The sequence below is a fragment of the Schistocerca serialis genome, chromosome 4 (genome assembly GCF_023864345.2).
Source record: "Schistocerca serialis cubense isolate TAMUIC-IGC-003099 chromosome 4, iqSchSeri2.2, whole genome shotgun sequence".
Lineage (NCBI taxonomy): Eukaryota > Metazoa > Arthropoda > Insecta > Orthoptera > Acrididae > Schistocerca > Schistocerca serialis.
This window is the reverse complement of record NC_064641.1, coordinates 583,255,044-583,280,693: the sequence shown is the minus strand read 5'-3', so window position 1 is coordinate 583,280,693 and position 25,650 is coordinate 583,255,044. Positions and strand designations below refer to the sequence as shown.

At 45.0% G+C, this 25,650-nt stretch overlaps 1 protein-coding gene across 3 annotated transcripts in view; it reads right to left on the bottom strand.

The window, feature by feature from the left end:
- Nucleotides 1-25,650, bottom strand: part of LOC126475332 (neurotactin) — a 347,318-nt gene that overhangs the window by 183,924 nt on the left and 137,744 nt on the right. The window contains exon 1 of one of the 3 annotated variants that reach the window (XM_050103120.1): nucleotides 11,422-11,485. The exons of the other annotated variants lie outside the window; for them this stretch is intronic. Coding sequence (XP_049959077.1) covers nucleotides 11,422-11,443 — 22 coding nt within the window. The 5' untranslated portion in view covers nucleotides 11,444-11,485. Of the gene's footprint in view, nucleotides 1-11,421; nucleotides 11,486-25,650 lie in introns of those variants that run through there. 3 annotated transcript variants of the gene reach the window in all.

Here is a 25,650-nt window from a genome sequence, read left to right as displayed (position 1 = left end):
ATTGAGAATAGCTTGTTTGCCTGAGGGGTAGTCTGTTGTTGACGAGAAATGTTCTTTGGTTTTCCGGTGAACGAACCAATCAGATCGCTACTAGTCGCGTTAGGAATGCTCGGCTTCAGTTTTGAAAGACTACTCTTGTGTTTGTTGTCGAATGTCGCTTGTTTCTGGACACTGGTCGGTGAGGCGCTTGCTACGCTGCATGCAGAAAACGCACGCTCGCTATTTGATCTTGTTAAATCATTCGCGACGAACGTGTATTTCGTGCTGTAACGTTCATGTGCTGGATACGCTTCCTACGTGTGGATCTCGATTGTTTGTGTCTTTGTAAGCAGAGTTCATTTCGATGCTCGGTTCAGAATTTTCAAGCTTTACAGCACGCTCTCTGTGTTGCCAGAAGCCCTGTTTTGCTGCCACACGGCAGAGTTCTGGGCTGCGGTGCCCACACTGCTGGGTGTGCTACAGTTCGCAAAAAGTTCCCTCTGGCGCTAGGGGACGACCGCCGGAGAGGCACAGTACGTATACCAGCAAATTTACATGTTCAGTCATTGCACCCCTTGCTCGAGCAGTCACGCTCGCGGACTTGGCGGGACCTGTGATAGGTGGGCAGACGTCACGTTCAAAGCAGCCTTTTTGCTTTGACAGGACGCCTCCAGATTGACGTAGGGCGTTTTTCTATTTTTGCAGTGGAAGCAGAGCGTGTCTGTTTCGGGGTCGTGATAGGCGCCGCTTTTGTTGCTATGTCATGGTCGGCAGTTTTTGAAAGCAACGGGTTGGGTGTTCGTGTCGTAGTGCGAAAGACAGAAAATCGGTGACTCGCTTCTGCATGGTCGTGCAGTAAAGCAGCTTTCTCTCTTCCGTATCCACCGACAGATTCGCGCTGATTGTGCTTGGCCGGACGCCCAGTCGAAAATCAACTTTTCACTTCAGTCAGGCAGATGGGACGCTGGACAGCTGACGACTTTTGAAGCTTCGACGTCGTGACCATGCACCCGTCGGCTTCACATCATATGTCTGCGGTTTTGGTAAAGTGTCGCAGCACCGGCAGATAGGGAATTCCGAGCTTCATTACTACCGTTTGCTACCTTGTTGCTATCTGCAGTAGCCGCAGTCAGCGCCTCTCTCTCTACATGCAAAGCCGCGTCTTTCTATGTGTAATCAATCAACGTTTCCATTTAGGCAAATTCTGCTTTAGTATTAACGGCACTTCAGTCACAGTAGAGTCCACTGCACGTTTGCTGTAGTCAGACTAGGAATACTGGCGAGTTTTCTTAGCAAACCAGCTGCAGTTACTGTTCATATTCGTGACTTTTGTACAGTTCGCCATTCTATCTTTTCCGCGTCAAAATGCAAGTTTTAATTCTGTCCTTATGCAATTAAATCTTTTTACTAAACTTAGTACATTCTCTTTTTGGTTCGTGATCCTAACTTAACTTACTTTCCAAGCCCACATATTTTAGAGAGACTAAAACATAATTTCTTTAGAAATTGTATCTACAGAAATTAGCTACCTTATCAGTGAATGTAAGAAGGCTAATATTAGAGTTCGGTAACCTTTGCGCCACAGTACCAGCGTACATCCTCTTAAGGTGCTGGGTGTAAATCTCTTCTCTTTATGACAATGACGAACGTAAAATAGTCAGCACTTAATAGGATGTACCACAGGCTAACTTTTAATGTTGTAACGGGTTTGCAGCGAGTTTGAATACGTACCACAAGGCGTGAGCATGTAGAACTCGATTACAGAAGCAGAATAAAACTTTTTGAGTTGGTGCAGCCGCGCGGGATTAGCCGAGCGGTCGCAGGCGCTACGGTCATGGACTGTGCGGCTGGTCCCGGCGGAGGTTCGAGTCCTCCCTCGGGCGTGGGTGTGTGTGTTTGTCCTTAGGATAATTTAGGTTAAGTAGTGTGTAAACTTAGGGACTGATGACCTTAGCAGTTAAGTCCCGTAAGATTTCACATACATTTGAACATTTTTTTTAATTTTTTTTTTTTTTAGTTGGTGCGTCAGACAAACTTCCATTTCCTTCTCTAAGTTAATTACAAGTCGAATGATATGACACTGGATATGTAGCGTACCTTTTGCGACATGCTGTATATCCCGAATCAATGTTCAACCAGATGTCAGTAAGAAGGTAATATTGTTTTGAATTCATACCGAGGATGGAGAAAAGAAGACTGTCTAAAGCGATAACAACATACCGACTTAAAGTTGAAAAAAGATGCAGGTAGATCGCACAGAGGACCGTGACACGAAAACAGAAATAGGCTGGACGTGCCTGCTGATGCTTAGATGAGTTAGGCAGTCGGGTTTCGGGCAGCTGTTACTCGGTTGGCCAGAAGTGGAGGAAACGCGGCGGCGCCTCGAGGAAGATGCTAGCACCGGAAGGGCCGGCCTTGTCCAGTTTGCCCTTGGAGCCCTCCAGGTGGCTGGCAGGTTGCCGGTGCCGGCAGCTGCTCCTCACCGCTCGCTGCTCCTCGCACCTGGAGCCGCAGACTCAGCCGCAGCTGCACGCCGGCAGCCTAGCCTCGGACCCTGCACTCGGCTACTCTCTCGTCTTCTCGCCTTCACTGACGCTGCTCCTAAATACTCGGTCATCGTGTATTACCGTCGTATACCGTTAAGCAGAAGAGAAAAGACCGGCCATTAGGAGACATGTGCAATCCAACTGCCAGAGTCAGTTATCTATGTGGCTTTGCAGGTAAATGTTGATTCAAACTGTATGTTAAACTGAGCAGTCCCCTTGTTATTTAAACTGTGGCGTTAATGTCAGGTGAAAACGTAACGGGCGTCACCGCCTCGTCACGCGAAACATTTTCGGCGAGATTGTTTGAGTGTTACCTCAAGTGGAGGGCGTGGTCACGCGATCGCCTGACCGAGTGCAACTCGCTTCTCTAACACGATTTGATGTTGAATTACTCTTGCCTCGCTATGTTACACTGATAGGATCTAAACTCCGCAAGTCATCTTACGTAGTGTGGCGGGGACACATTGCACCCCTTCCCTGTTCCAGTCGCGAATGAGCGCGATGACGATAAATCTCCGAATGAGCAGTAATCTATCTGTTTAGTTCGTCGTAGTTATTTCGCGAGTACAAGGGGCAGTCAAATGAAAACCGAACACTCGCCACAACGGGACTATGCAATGGTTCCATTCAAAAGTAACCGATGCCGCGTAATGTAATGTTTACTATTTCCTGTACATCCGCAAATGTGTCAAGCTGACAATGTATTGAATAATGCAGAATATCAATAACGATGTACATTAAATGTGTTCTGTACCAGGAATCGTTCGGAATAGGGCATATGTCCATCGGAAATTTTTTGCTGCAGGTGATTGTTCCTTTCAGATCCCTGAATATTTACCTTTACTCCTGAGGCACTCTGTATTTTAAGCCACGCGGGGTAGTCGAGCGGTCTCGAACGCCTTGTCACGGTTCGCGCGGCTCCCCCCGTTGGAGGTTAGAGTCCTTCCTCGGGCATGGGTGTGCGTGTGTGTGTTGTTCTTAGCGTAAGTTAATTTCAGTTAAGTTGTGTGTAAGCCTGCCGATCGATGATCTACATCTAAACATAGGACCATGTCACCACCACCACTGTATTTTATACAATGATGCAGTACAACACCCAGACGAATTTTAATCATCTTCTGACACAAACGGGTTATCTTTTAAAGTTATATTAGTTCATATTTTAAAACTAAACGCCGCCATCAGGCGCAGAGGACCGCACGATGCCGACCGGTCGCGTAGTCGTTCTCCGCCACATGTCGACATTCGGATGCGATGCGATAGGATCAACACACCGCTGCTTCGGTCGTTTACAGCTTTATAGACTTTGGATCCGATACTTCTCATTTAAATAGATCCTAAATTTGAACCAAGAGGCTGAAAGGACTCTGTTCCATTGCTCCTACCAAAGTAAAATCCGCTAGAAATACCAGTAATTGAACCCAGGTCCTCCACAAAATGGTCAAACGCGCTGACCACTTATGTACGGAGGCGAAAAGGTCATACTTTACCTTCTATAATACATAGGTGTTTTTTAACGTTTTAAAAACGCGTGGCAAATACACACTACTGCATGTAAATTTGCCCTATGTCACATTGTTAGCACTGCAATTCTCTTGCTAAATAAGTTTCAAAGCCATCTAGGTGTCCGAATTGCATTCACTGTACATTCAATTTTGGTTAAAATATTGCCTTATGAACTGGCCCAATAAGCTGTATTGGCGTATTACCCTCGCACCTTGTTAAAACGATAACCATGTGGTAACCTTCAGCGTCGCTCAGAACGGTATTGGTTCTCTAACAGCTGGCTCTCCCCTCTCCATGTAGGTTTAACAAAGTAGCTAATAGAGGAAGCTAAACAGCACGTGGCAAACTACATCAGCCTCAGGCGGATGGTCTTCAGAGAGGGGGTGAAATTGAGCGTGGCGAATTGATGACGAGGTTAAGCGAACTCAGTGACGACAGCCGAGCTCGTCCGCATTTTTATAGCGTACCAGCGGTAGGGCGGAGCTTGTCGCTGTACACTTGTCACAATAACAAAAGGAAAGAAAAAAGCAGAAAAAGTTATATGGAGTAAGTCTTTCTTTGGGAGCTGAACGCCTCATAGACAGCGGGATCGCAGATATCTGACAGCAACATCACCTGTGGAAAGAAAATGCTATACCTTGGATCCATTTTAAGTAAAATTACGTTACTGAATGAGCAGTATGTATTAACGCTAATGGAAATTGCCAATTCGAGAAAGTATTGTCAACCGTGCGAGCTGACTGAATACACTATGTGATCAAAAGTATCCGGACACCCCAAAAAACATGTTTTTCGTCTTTGGTGCATTGTACTGCCAGCTACTGCCAGGTTCTCCATATCAGCGACCTCAGTAGTCATTAGACATCGTGAGAGAGCAGAACGGGGCACTCCGTGGAACTCACGGACTTCGGACGTGGTCAGATGATCAGGTGTCACTTGTGTCATACGTCTGTATGCGAGATTTCCACACTCCTAAACATCAATAGATCCACTGTTCCCGATGTGATAGTGAAGTGGAAACGTGAAGGGATGCGTACAGCACAAGAGCGTACAGGCCGATCTCGTTTGTTGGCTGGTAGAGACCGTTGACAGTTGAAGAGGGTCGTAATGTGTAATAGGCAGACATCTATCCAGACCATCACACAGGAATTCCAAACTGCATCAGGATCCCCTGCAAGTACTAGGACAGTTACGCGGGAGGTGAGAAAACTTGGATTTCGAGCGGCTGCTCATAAGCCACACATCTCGCCGGTAAATGCCAAACGACGCCTCGCTTGGTGTAAGGAGAATAAACATTGTACGATTGAAAAGTCGGGAGACGTTGTGTGGAGTGACGAATCACGGAACACAGTGTGGCGATCCGATGGGAGGGCGTGGGTCTGGCGAATGCCCGGTGAACATCTGCCAGCGTGTGTAGTGCCAACAGTAAAATTTGGAGGCGATGTGGTTATGATGTTTTTCATGGAGAGGGCTTGCCCCCTTGTTGTTTTGCGTTGCACTATCACAGCACAGGCCTACATAGATGTTTTAAGCACTTTCTTGCTTCCCACCGTTGAAGAGCAACTCGGGGATAGCGATTGCATCTTTCGACACGATCTAACACCTGTTCATAATGCACGGTTTGGGGCGGAGTGCTTGTACGACAATAACATCCCTGTAATGGGCTGGCCTGCACAGAGTCCTGATCTGAATCGTATAGAACACGTTTGAGATGTTTCGGTACGCGGACTTCGTGCCAGGCCTCACCGACCGACATCGATACCTCTCCTCAGTGCAGCACTCCGTGATGAATGGGCTGCCATTCCCAAAGAAACCTTGCAACACCTGACTGAACGTATACCTGCGAAGGTGGAAGCTGTCATCAAGGGTAAGGATGGGTAACACCATATTGAATTCAAGGCGTTACCGATGGGGGGCGCCACGAACTTGTAAGTCATTTTCAGCTCCGGATACTTTTGATCACATAATGTAACACCTGGTGGCATTGCGTGCTCACGACGTATAACCGGGGCAGTGATGAATGGGGAAAATTTCCAGTGTTGATAATGGCCTCAGATGGGGAAATCCGACGACACGAGCAACTTTGACTATTATGGGTCAGCACATGGGAACGACCATCTCGGAAATGGCGAAGCACATCGGCTGTTCGTGTGCTACTATCGTGAGTCTCTATGGAAAGTGGCTGAATGACTGTGAAACCTGAGTATCCGACAACGTGGTGGACGTCAAAGCGTAATCACAGAACGTGGAGGTAGGAGGCTCGCCCGCTCTGTAAATCAGGATTGGCGACGATCTGTAGCAGGTCTGACGACAGTGTTTTGTGCTAATCCAGGCACGTTTGTTTCGGAGCATATCGTTAAGCGCACGTTATGCAACACGGGGCTTCGCAACAGAAAATGTGCTCCCATGTTGATTGCAGTAGGTGCGTTTTCATTGTATTTAAGTCCTTTTTGTAGCAGAATTACTTCATGTTTTGTGAGTTGTATGTCAGTAAGGTTGACGAGATGTTTATATAATGTGCAGTTCATTTGCCTTTTGTCTCTACATTTAACGGTTTTGTTTTGTATGAAAAGCGTGTTTGAATTGTATTGCGTCAAATACAACAAGCCTAAAGTCGAAACACGATTCAAAACTCCCTGTCAGAACACATTCAACTGTCCGCCATCTTGTTTTCGGATCCTCTAAACAGTAACACAGTGAAAGTTTCCAAGTGCAATTTTTCATAATGAAGATAATGGGGAAATCAAGAAAAGTAAGTAATACATACTGCGCGCTTGCGTGCGAGCGCGCGCGCACACACACACACACACACACACACACACACACACGCACACGCACACGCACACATACACGCACACGCACACGCGCGCGCGCGCGCCTCCTACGTAGAGTAAAATAAAACTAACATACCTTTTCCCAGTCATATACTATATTTAGGATGTAAATAACTTTTTACATTAAGTCCTCTATGGCTACTGATGACAACCTGTGAAAGAAAAACTACTGAAACAGAAAAACCATGGTCGAGATTCGAGATTAGACCACGGACCAACGGAAACTTGTCACCTGGGCGGATGAACGTCGTTCTTCGCTACACCAGGTCCACAGTCGGGTCCGAACATGTCGTGAACCAGGCAAACGGCTGCTGGTAACATGCAGCAGGCCACTGACGTTGCCTGTTGGGGGCTGCACTGTGCTATAGGGAACATTCACCTCGGCTTCCATGTGGTCTGTGCTAGTGATCAAAAGCACTGTGGCAGCTGTGATCTACGTAAAAATAATTGCGGACCACCTGCAATCATTCGTGCTTGATGTCTTCCCAACAGTGGTGGCATCTTCCAGCAGGTAACTGTCTGTGTCACAAGTCCAGAATTGTGCTACTACTGTGGTTTGAAGAGCATCATAGTCAAATCACGATGATGTCTTGCCCACCGAATGTGCATAATTAAGCCCAATGGGACACATCTGGGATGCTATGAGACGCTAACTCAGCGCCCACAAACCAGTGGTCCGTGATTTACGGGAATTGCTTCACCTGTGGGAAGACATCTGGTGCTACATACCAGGACTGTTGATATTTTAAAAAGTATCTGGAATCCGATATACTGATATTTTAAGTTATTTCACTATCGGCCCACAGTATGTCGAAAGAATCATCGATACATCGATAAATCGACGGGAAAAGGTATCGACTGCACATTGCGAATATATTGCCTGTATTAGAGCAGTATTTTTAACTATCGATTTATTATTAGGTCCTCCTTACATCAACAAGCCTACTTATCCCCTTAGAGAAAGAATTGAAAGGAAAACTATGTACGTTCATGCTTGGCGATAACGACTTTGCCAACAATAGTGACTGCATGTAAGTGGCAGAATGAAAGGTGTCTGATGGGTCCGTCGTTCGGTTTCGTCGCATATCGGATTTGTCTGAAACACGTCATGTCGACGTCCCTGTTTCTACATTTGTGCGAACGCCAGTGACGTAGTAGTTAGTGTCAAAATTACGTGGTACGTTAAACGTCGCAAATTCTGCTGGTAGCGCCGACCGTCGATTACGTCAGCATATCCCCTCGCACGTCTCCGCCAAACGCAAAGACAAGTCTTGTAATTTAGATTTTTGTTCATCAGTTACAGGAACTGTTTTTGAAGAATGCCGATGTGAAGAAATATCACACTATTTTTTAACACAACTGGTGCGCTATTTCTTCACATCGGAAATCTTGTTATTCCATTCGTACCGCCACCCTCAAGTGCTTGCAGTCTATACTTGCTTCACACGGTCAGAGAGAGAGAGAGAGAGACTGGACGTGATGAAAGCTCAAAAAGTAGTAAGACTCCTTCACACACAGCAATTTCAAAAGAACAATTGAATATGTTTACCGAAAACTACGAAAAAAAATATCGGCTCTCGATATTGCACTTTTGTTATCGATATATCAATGAAAATAATATCGCCGAGGTACATCGATATTCTATAGATAAATATCGATATGTTCGTATTTTAATAACAGCCCTCTTACATACTTCTGGAACCCTACTAAGGACCTGTCAAATACATACCACGCTGCTGTATTGCGCTCCAGACGTGTATCAAAATGCTATTAAGCAGGTGATCATAATGTTTTGGCCCAATAATTTTTTGGATGGATTCCACCTTGACGAAACTCAAGTATTTCTTGTTTTTACCCAGTCACATATTGGTGAAGTTGCAGCATGATCAGCGTTTCTTTCTTGCCTTCTTTCTGTTAAATAACAGGAAGACTGGTCTGTACTATCTGTGCATACAGTATTTTTAGTTCTTAGAAAAACGAATTTACAAAATTGATAACAGACAATAGTTTTTGTATATATCTTGTTACCACAGGCTGTGGTTCTTCTGTGTTTTGCGTTACAGTAGTTTTTTTTCACAGGCTGTCACCTGTAGCCATAGGTGACTTAATGTAGAAAGTTATTTACATCCAAAATTTATGGTTCAAATGGCTCTGAGCACTATGGGACTTAACATCTGAGGTCATCAGTCCCCTAGAACTTAGAACTACTTAAACCTAACCAACCTAAGGACATCACACACATCCATGCCCGAGGCAGGATTTGAACCTGCGACCGTAGCGGTCGCGCGGTTCCAGGCTGAACCGGCTAGAACCGCTCGGTCACACCGGCGGGCTCAAAATTTATGACTGGGGAAACTTGTAGTTAGTTTATTCTGAGTGGAAGATCTGTGTGTGTGTGTGTGTGTGTGTGTGTGTGTGTGTGTGTGTGGACGCGCACTATGTATTCTCTTACTTTTCCTGATTTCCCCAGTATCTTCACTGTAAGAAATTGCACCACTTGGAAACTTTCACTGTGCCAGTGTTTACAAGATCCGAAAACAAGATGGCGGATAGGTGAATGTGTTCTGGGAGAGAGTTTAGAGTCTTTTCACTTTGAGAGATGTATCTGACACAACGATATCCAAACACATTTTTTATACAAAATAACACCGTTCAACACAGGGGTAGAAGGCAAATAAACCACAGAGTCTATAAACATCTCGTCAACCTTACTGACATACGACTCACAAAACAAGAAATAAAGACCTAAATACAATGAATACGCAAACATTACACACAAGACAGTGTTATCAGGGACAGTGAAGCCATAATAACACAAGAAAAGAACAGTAACTCAGACTTCAATGTAGGTCTCACAAGATAGTTAAATCAGAAGAAATCAGATGCATAGTAAAGGAAAGCAAAATAAACATTCAGGTTTGTTTCCATCAGATAATGTCATTGTGGTATCATGTGCGATTTTATTTACAGTTAATCATTATGAATTGGATGTAATTTGTATGTAAATTTACGTTTTACAATCTGATGTATTCGTGATCTGTTTTTAATTTATATTTTAGTGCCTGATTCATTAACTCTTTTATTCATGTAGCACTTAAGACAGGTACACAGTAGCTGAAACCGATCTACAATAAACAGGCTTAAAAAGTTTATGACCGATGTTGCCCTTCCTCCTATCTCGGTAGAGAAACATTGTCAGGAACAAAAAATGAAGATAAAACGTTCAGAAAAATAATAAATAAGCTAAAAACAACGGGCCTCTCATCACAAAAACAGGCAAGAGGATCGCTATGATAATACTGAAACAGGAGAAATACAATAACAAGATTTTGCAGAAGAAGCAAAAGCAATGACGTTGCATGTGGGAGAGAAACAAGTGAATCACTTTGCAGCATCAAAGCTGGTCGGTAAAAGAAAAATGGCTGAGCACTATGGGATTTAACATATATCGTCATCAGTCCCCTAGAACTTAGAACTACTTAAACCTAACTAACCTAAGGACGTCACACACATCCATGCCCGAGGCAGGATTCGAACCTGCGACCGTAGCGGTCACGCGGTTCCAGACTGAAGCGCCTAGAACCGCACGGCCACACCGGCCGGCTTCGGTAAAAGACATCAAAGGTTCAACAGATGAATGCAACAGAAAAGGACGGAGATAGTACCGATCCCGAAGTACCGTTCGCCACACACCGCCAGGCGGTTAGCAGAGTATAGATGTAGCTGTTAGCAATACAAGACAGCGAGGCGAAGACAAGTCAGCATCACGCCCTCATAGAGAATAGGGCTGCGCTGTCAGGCATTCGCGCGACTTCACAGTCCAAATGTTTACTCTCAGATAATGGAAATCGGGGAATAGTTAAGGCAGGTTCTCCGTGACTCAAAGGCTGAATATTATCGCCACTTCCAAGCTTCGTACATCAAGGTGTACATTTAGTGGATGTGTCCTCGATTTTACAGCGATAGGTTTGATGCAGCTATATTTGATCGAAAGTTGCGACCTTCAGAGCAGTGTTCGGAAATGTAGCTGGAGCTGGTGCTAGTGTTAGAGGATAGTATTATACTTGATCGGATAGTGAATAGTTACAAGGATAACGTGCTAGACAAAGAAGTGAACTTGTTGCGAATATACTACATTGTTTCTGTTGAATCTTAAGAAGCCAGTACTTTTGGAATCGGAGATATACCACAACTTAGTCATTAGAATAAACGATTGTGCTAACCCAGTTCATAAGGCCTACTCCGTATTGAAGACAGCAGTCACTGATGCTGTGACACGTTTAGCCGGCTAACGCTTGGGAGTAGCTCTTGGACAGTGTGTCAAACGTTCTGATAGAATTAATGTCACAACTCCGACGTTTAATCACCTTAAAGCGTAATCACAGTTCGTTGAGACCTCACGATAAACAATGCATTAACGCCCACTTCATTCACCGACAAGTTAGCTCTCGTTAGTCATGCAACTCACTCGCTAACAAAGTCACCTCTGAAGCAGAATGACAAATTTCAAATCACTCACGGAGCTATTTGTCAGCGTGCAATTACTAACAACTTACAATTTCTAAATACTTTCCACATCGCGCATGTGTCGACTCTCTGCACCGATGGTCTCTTGTAGCTCAGACGGGAACTGACAACTTCCAGGGCCTCGTTTGTAGCGACCAGAGATTATCAGCAATCATGTGCATTACCGGAAACGCCTACACATCCGTCGGGGAGAAGACAGTTGCGTGGTTCTGTTTTGATTGCACGCTCCACTCTTCCCGGTCTGTTGAATTAAAAATCTTTTCTCGAAAAGAATCGATACTCTACTCTTCTCCCACAAAGCCTCAGTTTATTTTGAATGTCTACCGCTCTCTTTCAGAATGAAATGGTGAAAGTTAGACAATCATGACTTCTTATCTTTCTGTATAGTCTCCCGTAATTTTATAAAATGTTGAATACAAAAGGATGATACTGCGGTAAGTAATTCTTAGTGGATTTATCAGGTTAGCACGTTCATGTCACCATACTATGGCTTTCACATTATGTTACGACATAGCTGGTCAACTCAACGACAGTAAATAAATTAGGTACATCTCTTTCGTCATGTCGTACGTATTGACATCTCCTTCACTAACTTTTATCGTCTGCAACTTTTAAGAGACGCTGTCTTCCACTTTAGTGTTCATTCTATACGTCGAAGAAGCAATGAAGGAAATAAAGAAGATATTCGAGAACGGGATTAAAATTCAGTGTGAAAGGATATCAATGATAAGATTCACTGATGTCATTGCCATCCTCAGTGAAAGAGAAGAAAAATTACAGGACATATTGCCAGCGCCCGAAACATTCAGTGTTAGATTGGCACTGCTACAAGATGGATCCTCTCCCACTCACCCTATTCACCAGATCTCAGTCCACGCGACTTCCACCTCATTCCACAACTGAGGAAACCATTCACACACTGCCGTACCAGTTCAATCCACATCGAGGAGTTCACAGGATATGGACTGAGGGTAAACCGAAGAGGGACTGAAGTAATAAGCAGAAGCAAAAATGAGATTAGCGATAAACTTAACACCAAAATCGATGACCAAGAAGTAGATGAAGTGAAGGAATTGTCCTATCTTGGAAGTAAAATAACGCATGCAGGACTAAGCAAAGAGGACGTCAGAAACAGACCAGTACTGGTAAAGAAAGCGTTCCAAGCCAAAAGAAGACTACTAGTATCTGTCTTAATTTGAGGAATAAATACCTAATAATGAACATTTGCAGCACAGAATTGTGTGGTAGTGAGTCATGGACTGTGAGAAAACCGGAACAGAGGAGAAGCGAGGCATTTGAGATTCGGTGCTACTGAGGAATACTGAAAATCAAGTGGACTGGTACAGTAAAGAATGAGGATGTTCTCCGCAGAATGGGCGAGGAAAGGAGTATATGGAAAACACTGACAAGAAGAAGGGACAGGACTGTAGGGAAGACAGACTGAAATATACTCAACAAGTAATTGACGACGTAGGGTGTAAGTGCTACTCTGAGATGAAGGGATTGGGACAAGAGAGCCGCATCAAACCAGTCAGTATACTGATAACCAACCCCAACCCACCCCCACCCCCCCCACAAAAAAAACAGACGCTCACTTTTAAGAATCTGGACTCGTGTTGATCAGTTTAAATCCTCGTCTGGGCATACAGATTTAGGTTTCCCTTTATGCCTTTCTCTCCTTTTGCTGTTTCAATTTCAACTCAATATTCTCAGGATGCGTTGTAAATTGGTGTATCTTTTAGAGGATTAACTGTTATTAAATTTTCTAATCTGCAATGAATCACCTTTGAGCAACTGTAAAACTAGCGTTCATATAGAATGCAGCCAGTTCGAAACGAAGTGTGAAAGAATTTCCATATCCGGAAACCGGCTTGCAAATAACGGAGAAATGAGAGTTTAAACGTCTTGACTATCAAATGTCTTGCATTTAAATGTGAACATTTTTCCAGTTTCTTCAGTGTGGTCGTTTAGTAGACTACGTAGTTGGGGATCGAGCTGTGGATGTGTGGTGGGGAGGGGGCTGGGTGCGGAAACTGATAATCCCCTCATGCAGACTTGGTAGATCATAGCGTAAGCAGCAGGGGCATGGAACTCAGCTTCCCAGCTCAGTACCTGGTACGTGTTTTCTCACACCAACTTTCTGCATGTTACGACATTTAGCGTTCCCACCACGAGGATCATCTTTCCCGTGGAAGATACAACCCTTCAGCAAAGAGTTCATTGAAAATTTGTTGTTGCGCGGAAAAAGTCTTCTACTTGTTAGAAGCGTCAATTCTTCACGGTTTTTGACCTGTTTCGTTAATATCTCACTGTAGTATGAATGCAGTCTTGGTAGTACAAATTTCGTCTCTTTTTTTCCTGATATATATCCGTAGTTACGGATCTAGACTTGGTAAATCATAGCGTAAGTATCAGGGTCATCGAAGTCGGATGGACGTAGAACTGACACTCAGTTGTTTGGCGGCACTACCAATATCTTCAGTTGTTCCTTGCCCTCCTATCGATGTTGACAGCAGTCCATAGTAGGCAGAGCGACAAAAAATTCTTTAAAACGATAAAATAGCACTAAAAAAACTAAACTGCCATCAGGACCAGAAGATCATGCGTTGCCGGCCGTTACTGCCCGCAACATCGCCTGTAGCTCAAGTCACGTGAGATTCCTGACAATCGGATGCGGTGTTAAGGGGCATGTGATCAGCACACTACCTCCCCGGCCGTTGTAGGCTTTAGAGACCTTGGGACAAGTGCTTCTTATTCAATTAGTTCCTCAGGAGGCAAACATTACCGAAATCAATCGACAGACTGCGAGCGCATGTGAGAATGGCTCGGTGCCAGCGCCCGAAACATTCAGTGTTAGGTTGGCAGAGCTGAAAGATGGATCCTCCCCTCCCACCCAACTCACCAGATTTCAGTCCACGTGACTTCAACCTCAATCCACAACTGAGGAAACCATTCACACACTGCCGTACCAATTCAATCCACATCGTGGAATTCTCATGTTGTCGCATTATCGCAAGATACATAGTTGCCATGATTTACGGAACGACCCTCGTATATATACTCTTTAGTTCGTATCTACGTCACGAAAAATCAATCCTTTCTACTACCACACTAACATCTAAATATGGTAAGCTACTACCAGTTGTTACAAAATTCATATTGCTACGGGAAATTAAAAAACTTACATTTCGATCGCCGCTTTTATGGGCGCGTCATTTCTGCACTGGACAAAATGTCATTGAGCTGCAATATATGTCAAAACAAATCTCAAAAAATACATATTTAATTTCGCAAAAAATGGCGGTAGTTTACCATATATCTGCGTTAATGTAGTAGTTGAAATGTGCTGGTTTTTCGTGAAATAGATTCGAACCAGTGACTATATATATAGGACTTTGTCGCGCTCATTAAGAACACTGCATTATCTTTGCATACACGTTGCCATAGACGTTCCAACCACTGTTGTACAGCCAACTTAATCTCTGGTGCCTTCCGTAGAATATATACATATATCTATGGAGTGAGCATAGACTACTGCGCATGTTCTCAACATCCAAACGGACAAGTCTCATGATAATGGGACGCCGCTGCTTGTCTGCAGTTGGCGGTAATAGCAAAACTTGAATTTTTTATATACGTTTTTGCACGTCTGAGTTTTAGTAACAGCTATGGCGCAAGTATTGTCGTTGCTACTGATGTAAAGGGCAGTGTGTGAAAAAAGGATCAGTTACTTTTCATACGTATGTACAACCAATATAAAACTGTAAATGTCATATGGATATGTGGCACTTTATATGTTGAAAACTATTGAGACCTGGTATTATAAAGTCTTGGATTGTGGAGACAATTTCTACGATTTTATGATCATGTGTTTACGAGATAAGTGGTAGATAAATTTGTGTGTTTGAGTAAACTACCAGTCGGTGTATAAATACTGATACTTTGTTCATATGCAGATAATATTTGTACATAACAGTCTGATTAATTTCCTCCAATTTATGCAGGCTCTCAAACTCTTGTGTTAATCTAAGTATTTCTGCGTGAGACAGTTTCCTACATAGTGTCGTTGTACTGTTATCAATTAGAATACATTTAACAATATGAATATGTACAGTCTAAAAAGGAAAAAAAAATATTTTTGGTTCAAAAACGGTTCTGAGCACTATGGGACTTAACATCTATGGTCATCAGTCCCCTAGAACTTAGAACTACTTAAACCTAACTAACCTAAGGACAGCACACAACACCCAGCCATCACGAGGCAGAGAAAATCCCTGACCCCGCCGGGAATCGAACCCGGGAACCCGGGCGTGGGAAGCGAGAACGCTACCGCACGACCACGAGATGCGGGCTAATATTTTTGGCTGTCACTTCTTATCCCGCTACCGAAGAAAAGTAAGTAAAGTGGAACTGAGCTATGATACTGTGGCGAAAAAGTACAATATCATTGCTCTTCACATCTTTGAGCCAGCTTCAGATCCTAGTATCAATATTGTTAAGATGTCTTTAAAACACATACCCAAAGTTTCACGTTATTTCTGAAGGTGATCTGTCTGTAGCAGCGAAGTAATAACACTCAAAATACGCTAAGCGCTACACGGTTAATAAGCGGCATCCCAAAATAACGTGACTTCAGTGCAGGCGATGTTGCGGACGGAATTCTCGTTCTGCGCATCCGAATGCTCACTCCATAGATATTTATACTCTACGTTGCCGGCAATATAATGAGCCAAGTACTGCATTTTAAACGTAAGTTACCATATTGTAAATCAACTATGTTCTTGATCTCAACGTAAGATTACATACTCTCTCGCTTTGTTGTATACACTGATCAGCCAGAACAAAATTACCATTACTTCATAGCCGGTATGTCGACCTTTGGCACCGATAACAGCGTCGATGCGTCGTGGGGTGGAGGCAATGACGCCTTGGTGGGTCGCTCGAGGGAGTTGGTATCACATCTGCACACACAAGTCACCTAATTCCAGTAAATTCGTTTGAGGTGAGCGATGAGTTCCGACACCACGTTCAATCACATCCCAGATGTGCTCCATTGGTTTCAGATCTGGCGAGCTGGGGCCAATACATTAATTGGAACTTATTTCTGTGTTCCACGAACCACTCCGTCACTCTCCTGACCTTGTGATATGGCGCATTATCTTGTTCAAAGTTGTCACTGCCGTCGGGAAGCACCATCCTCATGAAGGGACGTACGTGGTCTGCAACCGGAGTACAATCCTCCTTGGCCGTCATGGTACCTTGCACGAGCACCAGTGGACCCACGAATGCCCACGTGGATGTTCCCTAGAGCATATCAGAACCGTGGATGTTCCCTAGAGCATATCAGAGCCGTGGATGTTCCCTAGAGCATATCAGAGCCGTGGATGTTCCCTAGAGCATATCAGAGCCGCCGCCAACTTGTCTCCGTCCCGCAGTACAACTGTCAAGGAGTTGTTCCCCTGGAAGACGACGCCCTCCCATCGGCGTGATAAAGAAGGTATCGGGATTCATCAGACCATGGAACGCTCTGCGACTGCGCCAACGTCCAATGACGATAGTTACGTGCCCATTTCAACTATAGTTGCCGATGTCGTGATATTAACATTGACACATGCAAAGGTCGTAGGCTGCGGAAGTCCATCGTTAGGAGTGTTCGCAGCACCTTGTGTTAAGACACACTTGTACTCTGCCCAGCGTTAAAGCCTGGTGCCAGTTCTCCGCCTGTCCTGTTGTACCAGTCTGCCCAGCCTATGACATCCGACATCTATAATGAGGGGTGACCGCCAAACCCCACGACGTCTGGCGTGGTTTCACCTTGGCTTTGTCACGTGTTGAAGACACTCACCAAGGTACTCCTCGAACACCCGACAAGTCGTGCAGTTTCCGAAATGCTCATGCCGAGCCTCCGGGCCATCACAATCTGCCCTCTGTCAAACTCAGACAGATCGCGCGCCTTCCTCATTCTACACACGGACAACACGCTCACTGATCCTACATGCACCGTGCGAGTGTGTGACTCGCAGTCATTGCTCGCCAGGTGATGCTATAGCCTGGACGGGTTTATATCGACAGCAGGTCAGAGGTCATAATGTTCTGGCCGATCAGTGTCAGTATGCCTGCACAGAACGGATAATACAGAATGGCCCTAATACTATTGCTGCGGGAGTTCTTGTGCGGTTCACTAACTGCGGCAAGGGATACAAGCACACGTTTCGATAGGCGCTGGAAGCCAAGACTACTAACTGAGTGGCTAGCTATAATTAAACACTGGCTGACGATGAAGTAAATCACGCCACACATATTTTAGATATAGGATGTTAGAGATGCGCATTGATTGAGAAAGTTATCCTTCCAGCACAAAAAGCCAGCAAGAGTATGTTTCCCGTTAGGTAGTGGAGTTAGTATTAGTTATATCCGATTTTTAAGCTGTATCTCGCATCTTGGTGCACGTGCTACGATTCGTGAGTTTAATATAGGCCTAAAGTCATGAGCTACATATGTTTCTGTGGAAACTTCAAGAATTCTCATTTTGGTTTCACTTCTGACCTGCTTAGCTTTGAGCCGTAATCCTGGTTTGCCTTTATATCAAAATCTGCGACAGTTGCCGTAAAGCAGTTAAAGACTGTATGTTAAGTGTTGCTACTGCATTTTTTGAAATACAGAAGTCGGACTCTGGAATATTATTGAATGTAGTTAGAACGCTACGGGGCATTTATCACTGAATTTGGAGGGGTGACTATTTTACATATCTCCCCGGCCAATGCGGGACTTGAGGATCCATATGGAGACTGTTTTATAAGTGTATCAGTGTCTACAGTTGATTTGGTCCCCCAATAAACGTTTCTTTGTTAATCAGTGGCGCAGAGGTAACACATCGTGTAAACTCTGATTCTCCGTCAGAGTATGTATAGGATCTTATCTCGCTCAATGAGACTACTACATTATCTCTGAACACACATTGACACAGACGTTACAAGCACTGCTGTACAGTCAAAATATCTCTGTTGCCGACAATGTAACAAGTCAACTAGTGTGTTTTAAACTAAGTTACATATTGTAAATGAAATACACTACTGGCCATTAAAATTGCTACACCACGAAGATGATGTGCTACAGACGCGAAATTTAACCGACAGGAAGAAGATACTGTGATATGCAAATGATCAGCTTTTCAGAGCATTCACACAAGGTTGGCGCCGGTGGCGACACCTACAACGTGCTGACATGAGGAAAGTTTCCAACAGATTTCTCTTACACAAACACCAGTTGACCGGCGTTGCCTGGTGAAACGTTGTTGCGATGCCTCGTGTGAGGAGGAGAAATGCGTACCATCACGTTTCCGACTTTGATAAAGGTCTGATTGTAGCGTATCACTATTGCGGTTTATCGTATCGCGACATTGCTGCTCGCGTTGGTAGAGATCCAGTGACTGTTAACAGATATGGAATCGGTGGGTTCAGGAGGGTAATACGGAACGCCATGATGGATCCCAACGGCCTCGTATCACTAGCAGTAGAGATGACAGGCATCTTATCTGCATGGCTGTAACGGATCGTGCACCCGCGTCTCGATCCCTGAGTCAACAGATGGGGACGTTTGCAAGACAAACACGTTTGCTGCAGCATGGACTATCAGATCGGAGACCATGGCTGCGGTTACCCTTGCTGCATCACAGACAGGAGCGCTTGCGATGGTGTACTCAATGACGAACCTGGGTGCACGAACGGAAAAACGTCATTTTTTCGGATGAATCCAGGTTCTGTTTACAGCATCATGATGGTCGCATCCGTATTTGGCAACAACGCGGTGAACGCACATTGGAAGCGTGTATTCGTCATCGCCATACTGGCGTATCACCCTGCTTGATGGTATGGGGTGCCACTGGTTACACGGCTCGGTCACCTCTTGTTCGCATTGACGGCACTTTGAACAGTGGACGTTACATTTAGGAAGTGTTACGACTCGTGGCTCTAACCTTCATTCGATCCCTGCGAAACCCTACATTTTAGCAGGATAATGCACGATCGGATGTTGCAGGTTCTGTACGAGTCTTTCTGGATACAGAAAATGTTAGACTGCTGCCCTGGCCAGCACATTCTCCAGATCTCTCACTAATTGAAAACGTCTGGTCAATAGTGGCCGAGCAACTGGCTCGTCACAATACGCCATTCACTACTCTTGATGAACTGTGGTATCGTGTTCAAGCTGCATGGGCAGCTGTACCTGTACACGCCATCCAAGCTCTGTTTGACTCAATGCCCAGGCGTATCAACGCCGTTATTACGGCCAGAGGTGGTTGTTCTGGGTCTATGCACCCAAACTGCGTGAAGATGTAATTACATGTCAGTTGTAGTATAATATATTTGTCCAATGAATACTCGTGTATCATCTGCATGTCTTCTTGGTGTAGCAATTTTGATGGCCAGTAGTGTAATATATCCTTCCAGTCAATGTAAGACTCCCTAGTGTCACACTTTGTTGCATATTTTACAGTGTATATTCCAGAGATTCTGACGATGCTGCTATGAAATTATAAAGTGAAACAGTTAAAAATAATCATACTGGTTGCGACATGTGACTTTTCAGAAAAGTTAACTTCAACGATCGCTGTTTCCTCTGCAGGCATGCCTGCAACTGGAAGATGCAGTTCCACACACGTCGCAACCAACACTGATATTTTGCGCTCAGCCGTGTTCCACAAGCTGCAGTCAGGTAGCCGCCGCTGAGGAGCGCGCAGCAGCTGTGCAGCTGGCGCCAGCGGCGCTTTTGTGCTGGCTGGCACCGGCAGCCACGCCTCGGCTCGGCTCGCCCTGCCGCGTTGCACCTGGCGACCTCACGCACCCCTGACGTCACGACAGCTGCCTCAATCTGTTGCGTCCGGTTTTTTCCTTGTGGCCGTGCGTCCTCCTCCAGGTCAACCGATTGGCCGCCTCGGAGGTCGTGCTAGCCCAGCAGCTGCTTGCTGCCGTCCACACAGCACTTCGCATTTGTGCAAGACCTTTCTCTCCCAGGCCGCAACATGGACACTGTGATGTTTGGTATTTCAGATATACCTCATGCTAAACATTTAAGTTTAGTCAGAATTAGTCCTTAAACCGGTCGCACATTAGTAATTTAGTACACTACTGGCCATTAAAATTGCTACACCAAGAAGAAATGCAGATGACAAACGGGTATTCATTGGACAAATATATTATACTAGAACTGACATGTGATTACATTTTCATGCAATTTGGGTGCATATATCCTGAGAAATCACTACCCACAACAACCACTTCTGGCCATAATAACTGCATTGGTACGCCTGGTCATTGAGTCAAACAGAGCTTGGATGGCGTGTACAGGTACAGCTGCCCATGCACGTTCAACACGATACCACAGTTCATCAAGAGTAGTGACTGGCGTATTGTGACGAGCCAGTTGTTCGGCCACCATTGACCACACGTTTTCAATTGGTGAGAGATCTGGAGAATATGCTGGCCAGGGCAGCAGTCGAACATTTTCTGTATCCAGAAAGGCCCGTACAGGACCTGCAACATGCGTTCGTGCATTATCCTGCTGAAATGTAGGGTTTCGCAGGGATCGAATGAAGGGTAGAGCCACGAGTCGTACACTTCTGAAATGTAACGTCCACTGTTCAAAGTGCCGTCAATGCAAACAAGAGGTGACCGAGGCGGGTAACCAATGGCACAGCATACCATAACGCCAGCGGATACGCCTGTATGGCGATGACGAATACACGCTTCCAATCTGCGTTCACCGCGATGTCGCACAAACACGGATGGGACCATCATATGGTTCAAATGGCTCTGATCACTATGGGACTTAACTTCTAAGGTCATCAGTCCCCTAAAACTTAGAACTACTTAAATCTAACTAACCTAAGGATATCACACACATCCATGCCCGAGGCAGGATTCCAACCTGCGACCGTGGCGGTCGCGCGGTTCCAGAGTGTAGCGCCTAGAACCGCTCGGCCACCCCGGCCGGCTCGACCATCATGATGCTGTAAACAGAACCTGGATTCATCCGAGAACATGACGTTTTGCCATTCGTGCACCCAGGTTCGTAATTGAGTACACCATCGCAGGCGCTCTTGTCTGTGACGCGGCGTCAAGGGTAACCGCAGCCATGGTCTCGAAGCTGATAGTCCATGCTACTGCAAACGTCGTCGAACTGTTCGTGCAGATGGTTGTTGTCTTGCAAACGTCCCCATCTGTTGACTCGGGGATCGAGACGTGGCTGCACGATCCGTTACAGGCATGTGGATAAGATCCCTGTCATCACGACTGCTAGTGATACGAGGTCTTTGGGATCCAGCACAGAGTTCCGTATTACCCTTCTGAACCCACCGATTCCATATTCTGCCAACAGTCATTGGATATCGATCAACTCGAGCAGCAACGTCGCGATACGACAAACCGCAATCGCGATAGGTTACAATCCGACCTTCATCAAAGTCGGGAACAATGGTACGCATTTCTCCTCCTTACAGGAGGCATCACAACAACGTTTCACTAGGCAATTCCGGTCAACTGCTGTTTGTGTATGAGAAATCGGTTGGAAACTTTCCTCATGTCAGCACGTTGTAGGTGTCGCCTCCGGCGCCAACCTTGTGTGAATGCTCTGAAAAGCTAATCATTTGCATATCACAGCATCCTCTTCCTGTCGATTAAATTTGGCGTCTGTAGCACGTCATCTTCGTGGTGTAGCAATTTTAATGGCCAGTAGTGTACATTACTTATTTGAAACACACTGCTGAACACAAATACACTACGTGGCAAGTACAAGGGCATAATGATGTCCCCCGCAGATCGTCTTTCATTATCGGGAACAGATGGAAATCAGGCGGTGCTAAATCTGGACTGCATGGAGGATGCCGTACGGTGGTGAGATTCAGTCTGTGAAGCTCTGCTGTGGTGGCACGTGAAGTGTGTGATTTGGAATTCTCATCTTGTGATAGCTAAGAAAAGCAATAATGTGTCCCACACCTTCTTGTGAAATGCCGATTTTGCTTGTAATTTCTCTCCGAGTATACGACGATCGTCTTGAATCAATCTGTCAACATTTTGCTTGTGAAACTCGGTGGTTGCTGTCACAAGACGTCCAACTCTGTTTGTCACTCAGGTCAGATGTTCCCGCCTCAATATCTTTAACTTACTCGTCCAACGACGCACAGTTCACACATCAACACAGTCACCATAAACAGCTTTCATTCTCTGATGAGTCTCCTTTGGAGTGACACGTTCTGCTGTCAAGAATTCAGTGACTGCACGTTGCTTAAATCGCATTGACGGACCGTCTGCCCAGGGTTCCATACTTTACACTGTAACAACACAACCGTTCAATGCTAAGGCTTCCCGCCAACTGGAGCTGTAGAGAAGAGGCTGCGGAACAAGCCAGTACCTGCCGCATACCAATTTTTCCAACTGTTGAAGAGTTACGAAGGCGGAGGCATTACTTTTCAGTCAACCCTAGTATATTAAAGCATCCAGAACGGGGCCCGCTCGGCTAGCCGCGCGGTCTGAAGCGCTGCTTCCCGAGCGGGAAGGCGTGCCGGTCACGGCAAGAATCCGCCAGGCGGATTAGTGTCGTGGTCCGGTGTGTCGGCCAGCCTGTGCATGATTTTGAAAGCGGTTTTCCATCTGCCTCGGCGAATACGGGCCGGTTCCGCTTATTCCTCCTCAGTGCCACTATGTCGGCGATTGATGCGCAAACACTGTCTTCAAGTACTCTACCGCGCAAACATTGGGGTTATTCTCGTCTGGTATGAGATGTTCCCGGGAGGCGGGGGGGGGGGGGGGGGGGGGGGGCAGCCCTCTGGGGGCCTAACAGCACAATAACCCTGGGTTCGGTGTGGGGCGGCGGTGTGGTGGGTGGACTGCTGTCGCCTGTTGTGTGTTGCGAACCACTGAGGACTACGGCGGGACGAAGCCTCTCCGTCGTCTCTAGGTCCCCGGTTCAATACACACAATACATTCACACTCAGAAGGGGAGGATGCAGCGAAATGAAATTTCACGTTTTTAGATGGTACTTGACGTCACTTCATTGATTGCAAACCAGAAACAAATCCAACAACTAGTTCAGGAGCCCACTCGAAATGTAAGTGGTTGCGAAAACTTACTTGACTTCTTAGCAACAAATAATCGTGAAATAATAGGCAACATCATGACAGTTACAGCGATTAGTGGCAACAAGGTTGTCGTAGCTAGACTACATACCGTAACACCCAAACCTATAAAAAATAAACCCAAAATATGTCAATTAAAAAAAAACTGCTTGTCACTTTCTTAGAGACAGTCTCCACTCGTTCCAATCTGACTTTGTAAGCGTAAACGTGAAATGGTTGAAATGTCAAAAAATAATATCGACGGCAGTTAATAGATATATACCAAATAACTTAGTAACATATAGTACTGATTGCCCATGGTATACAAAACGGGTCAGAACACTAATGCAGAGGGAACGAAAACTGCACGCCAAATTTAAAAGAACGGAAAATCCCCCATAAGCTCGAAACTTAGCACAGACCAAGTTCCAGATGCTTTTAATAGTTTCCACAATGAATCTCCGTCTCGAAGTCTGGCAGAAAATCCAGAGAGATTCTGGTCATATGTAAACTACACCTATGGCAAATCGCAATCAATATTTCACTGCGCCATAACAATGGTGATGATATTGATAACACTGCCACTAAAGCAGAGTTACTAAGCACGGTTTTCCGAAATTCATCAAAGAAGACGAAGTAGATACTCTTAAATTCGAATCAACATCTGCCAACATGAACAACTTAGCAGTAGATATCCTCGGTGTAGCGAAGCAGTTTAAAACACTTAAGAAAGGCAGCATCAAACCGGGGTACTCACATGATTTTGGGACGACGCTTATTGTCTGCAGGACAATGCTGCTCGTATTCACCTTGTTTTATATACGTTTCTGCAATTTTTATTTTTAATAACAGCTGTGGTGCAACATTGTAGTTGCTACGTTTGTGAAGAGGAGTAAGTCAAAGGAGGACCAGTTACTTTTCCTAAGTATGCCCAACAAATGTATAATTGTAAATGTCTTATTAATATGAGGCAATATACCAGTTAGTTTCCTTCCAGAGTATGGTGATAGAATAGCTCCATACAGGCCAATACTTGCCCATACAGGCCACACAAGGGCTCACTCGACGAGAGATCCGTACCCAATGACTGGAAAGTTGCACAAGTCACACCAATACCCAACAAAGGAAACACATGTAATCTGCTGAATTACAAATCTATATCACTAACGTCGATTTGCAATACGATTTGGGAAGATGTTCCAACATTATGAATCACCTAGAGGAAAACGATTCAATGACAAGCAGGCAAAACTGATTCAGAAAATATGTTCAAACGTGTGTGAAATCTTATGGGACTTAACTGCTAAGGTCATCAGTCCCTAAGCTTACACACTACTTAACCTAAATTATCCTAAGGACAAACACACACACCCATGCCCGAGGGACGACTCGAACCTCCGCCGGGACCAGCCGCACAGTCCATGACTGCAGTGCCCTAGACTGCTCGGCTAATACCGCGCGGCGATTCAGAAAATATCGTTATTTTGAATCACAACTAACACTTAATTCTCGCGGAGAGATGAGTGCTATGGACAGGGGACGCCATACTGATTCCAAACTTTTAGATTTGCAGAAGGCTTTTGACATCGTTGCTCTCAAGCAGCTTCTGATGAAATTGCGTGACTATGGAGTATCGTCCCAGTTGGACGTCTGGATTCGTAATTTCCTGTCAGAAAGGTCACAGTTTTTTATAACTAACGGAAGCTGATCGAGTAAAACAGAAGTAATATCTGGCGTTGCCCAAGAAAGTGTTATAGCAACTCTGTTGTTCCTGCTCTACATAAACAATCTGAGCAGCCCTCTTAGATTGTTTGCAGATGATACTATAATTTGAACGTCGTGTAAAGTCATCAGATGATCAAAACAAATTGTAAAATGATTTAGACAAGATACTTGTATGGCGCAAAAAGTGGCAATTGACTCTAAAAAATTAATTGTGACGTCATCCACATGAGCGCTAAGCGAATTGCACTAAATTTCATTTAAACAGTAAATCCCACAACTGTAAATGCTGTGCTGGCCGGTGTGGCCGAGGGGTTCTAGGCGCTTCAGTCTGAAACCGCGCGACCGCTACGGTCGCAGGTTCAAATCCTGCCTCGGGTATGGATGTGTGTGATGTTCTTAGGTTAGTTAGGTTTAAGTAGTTCT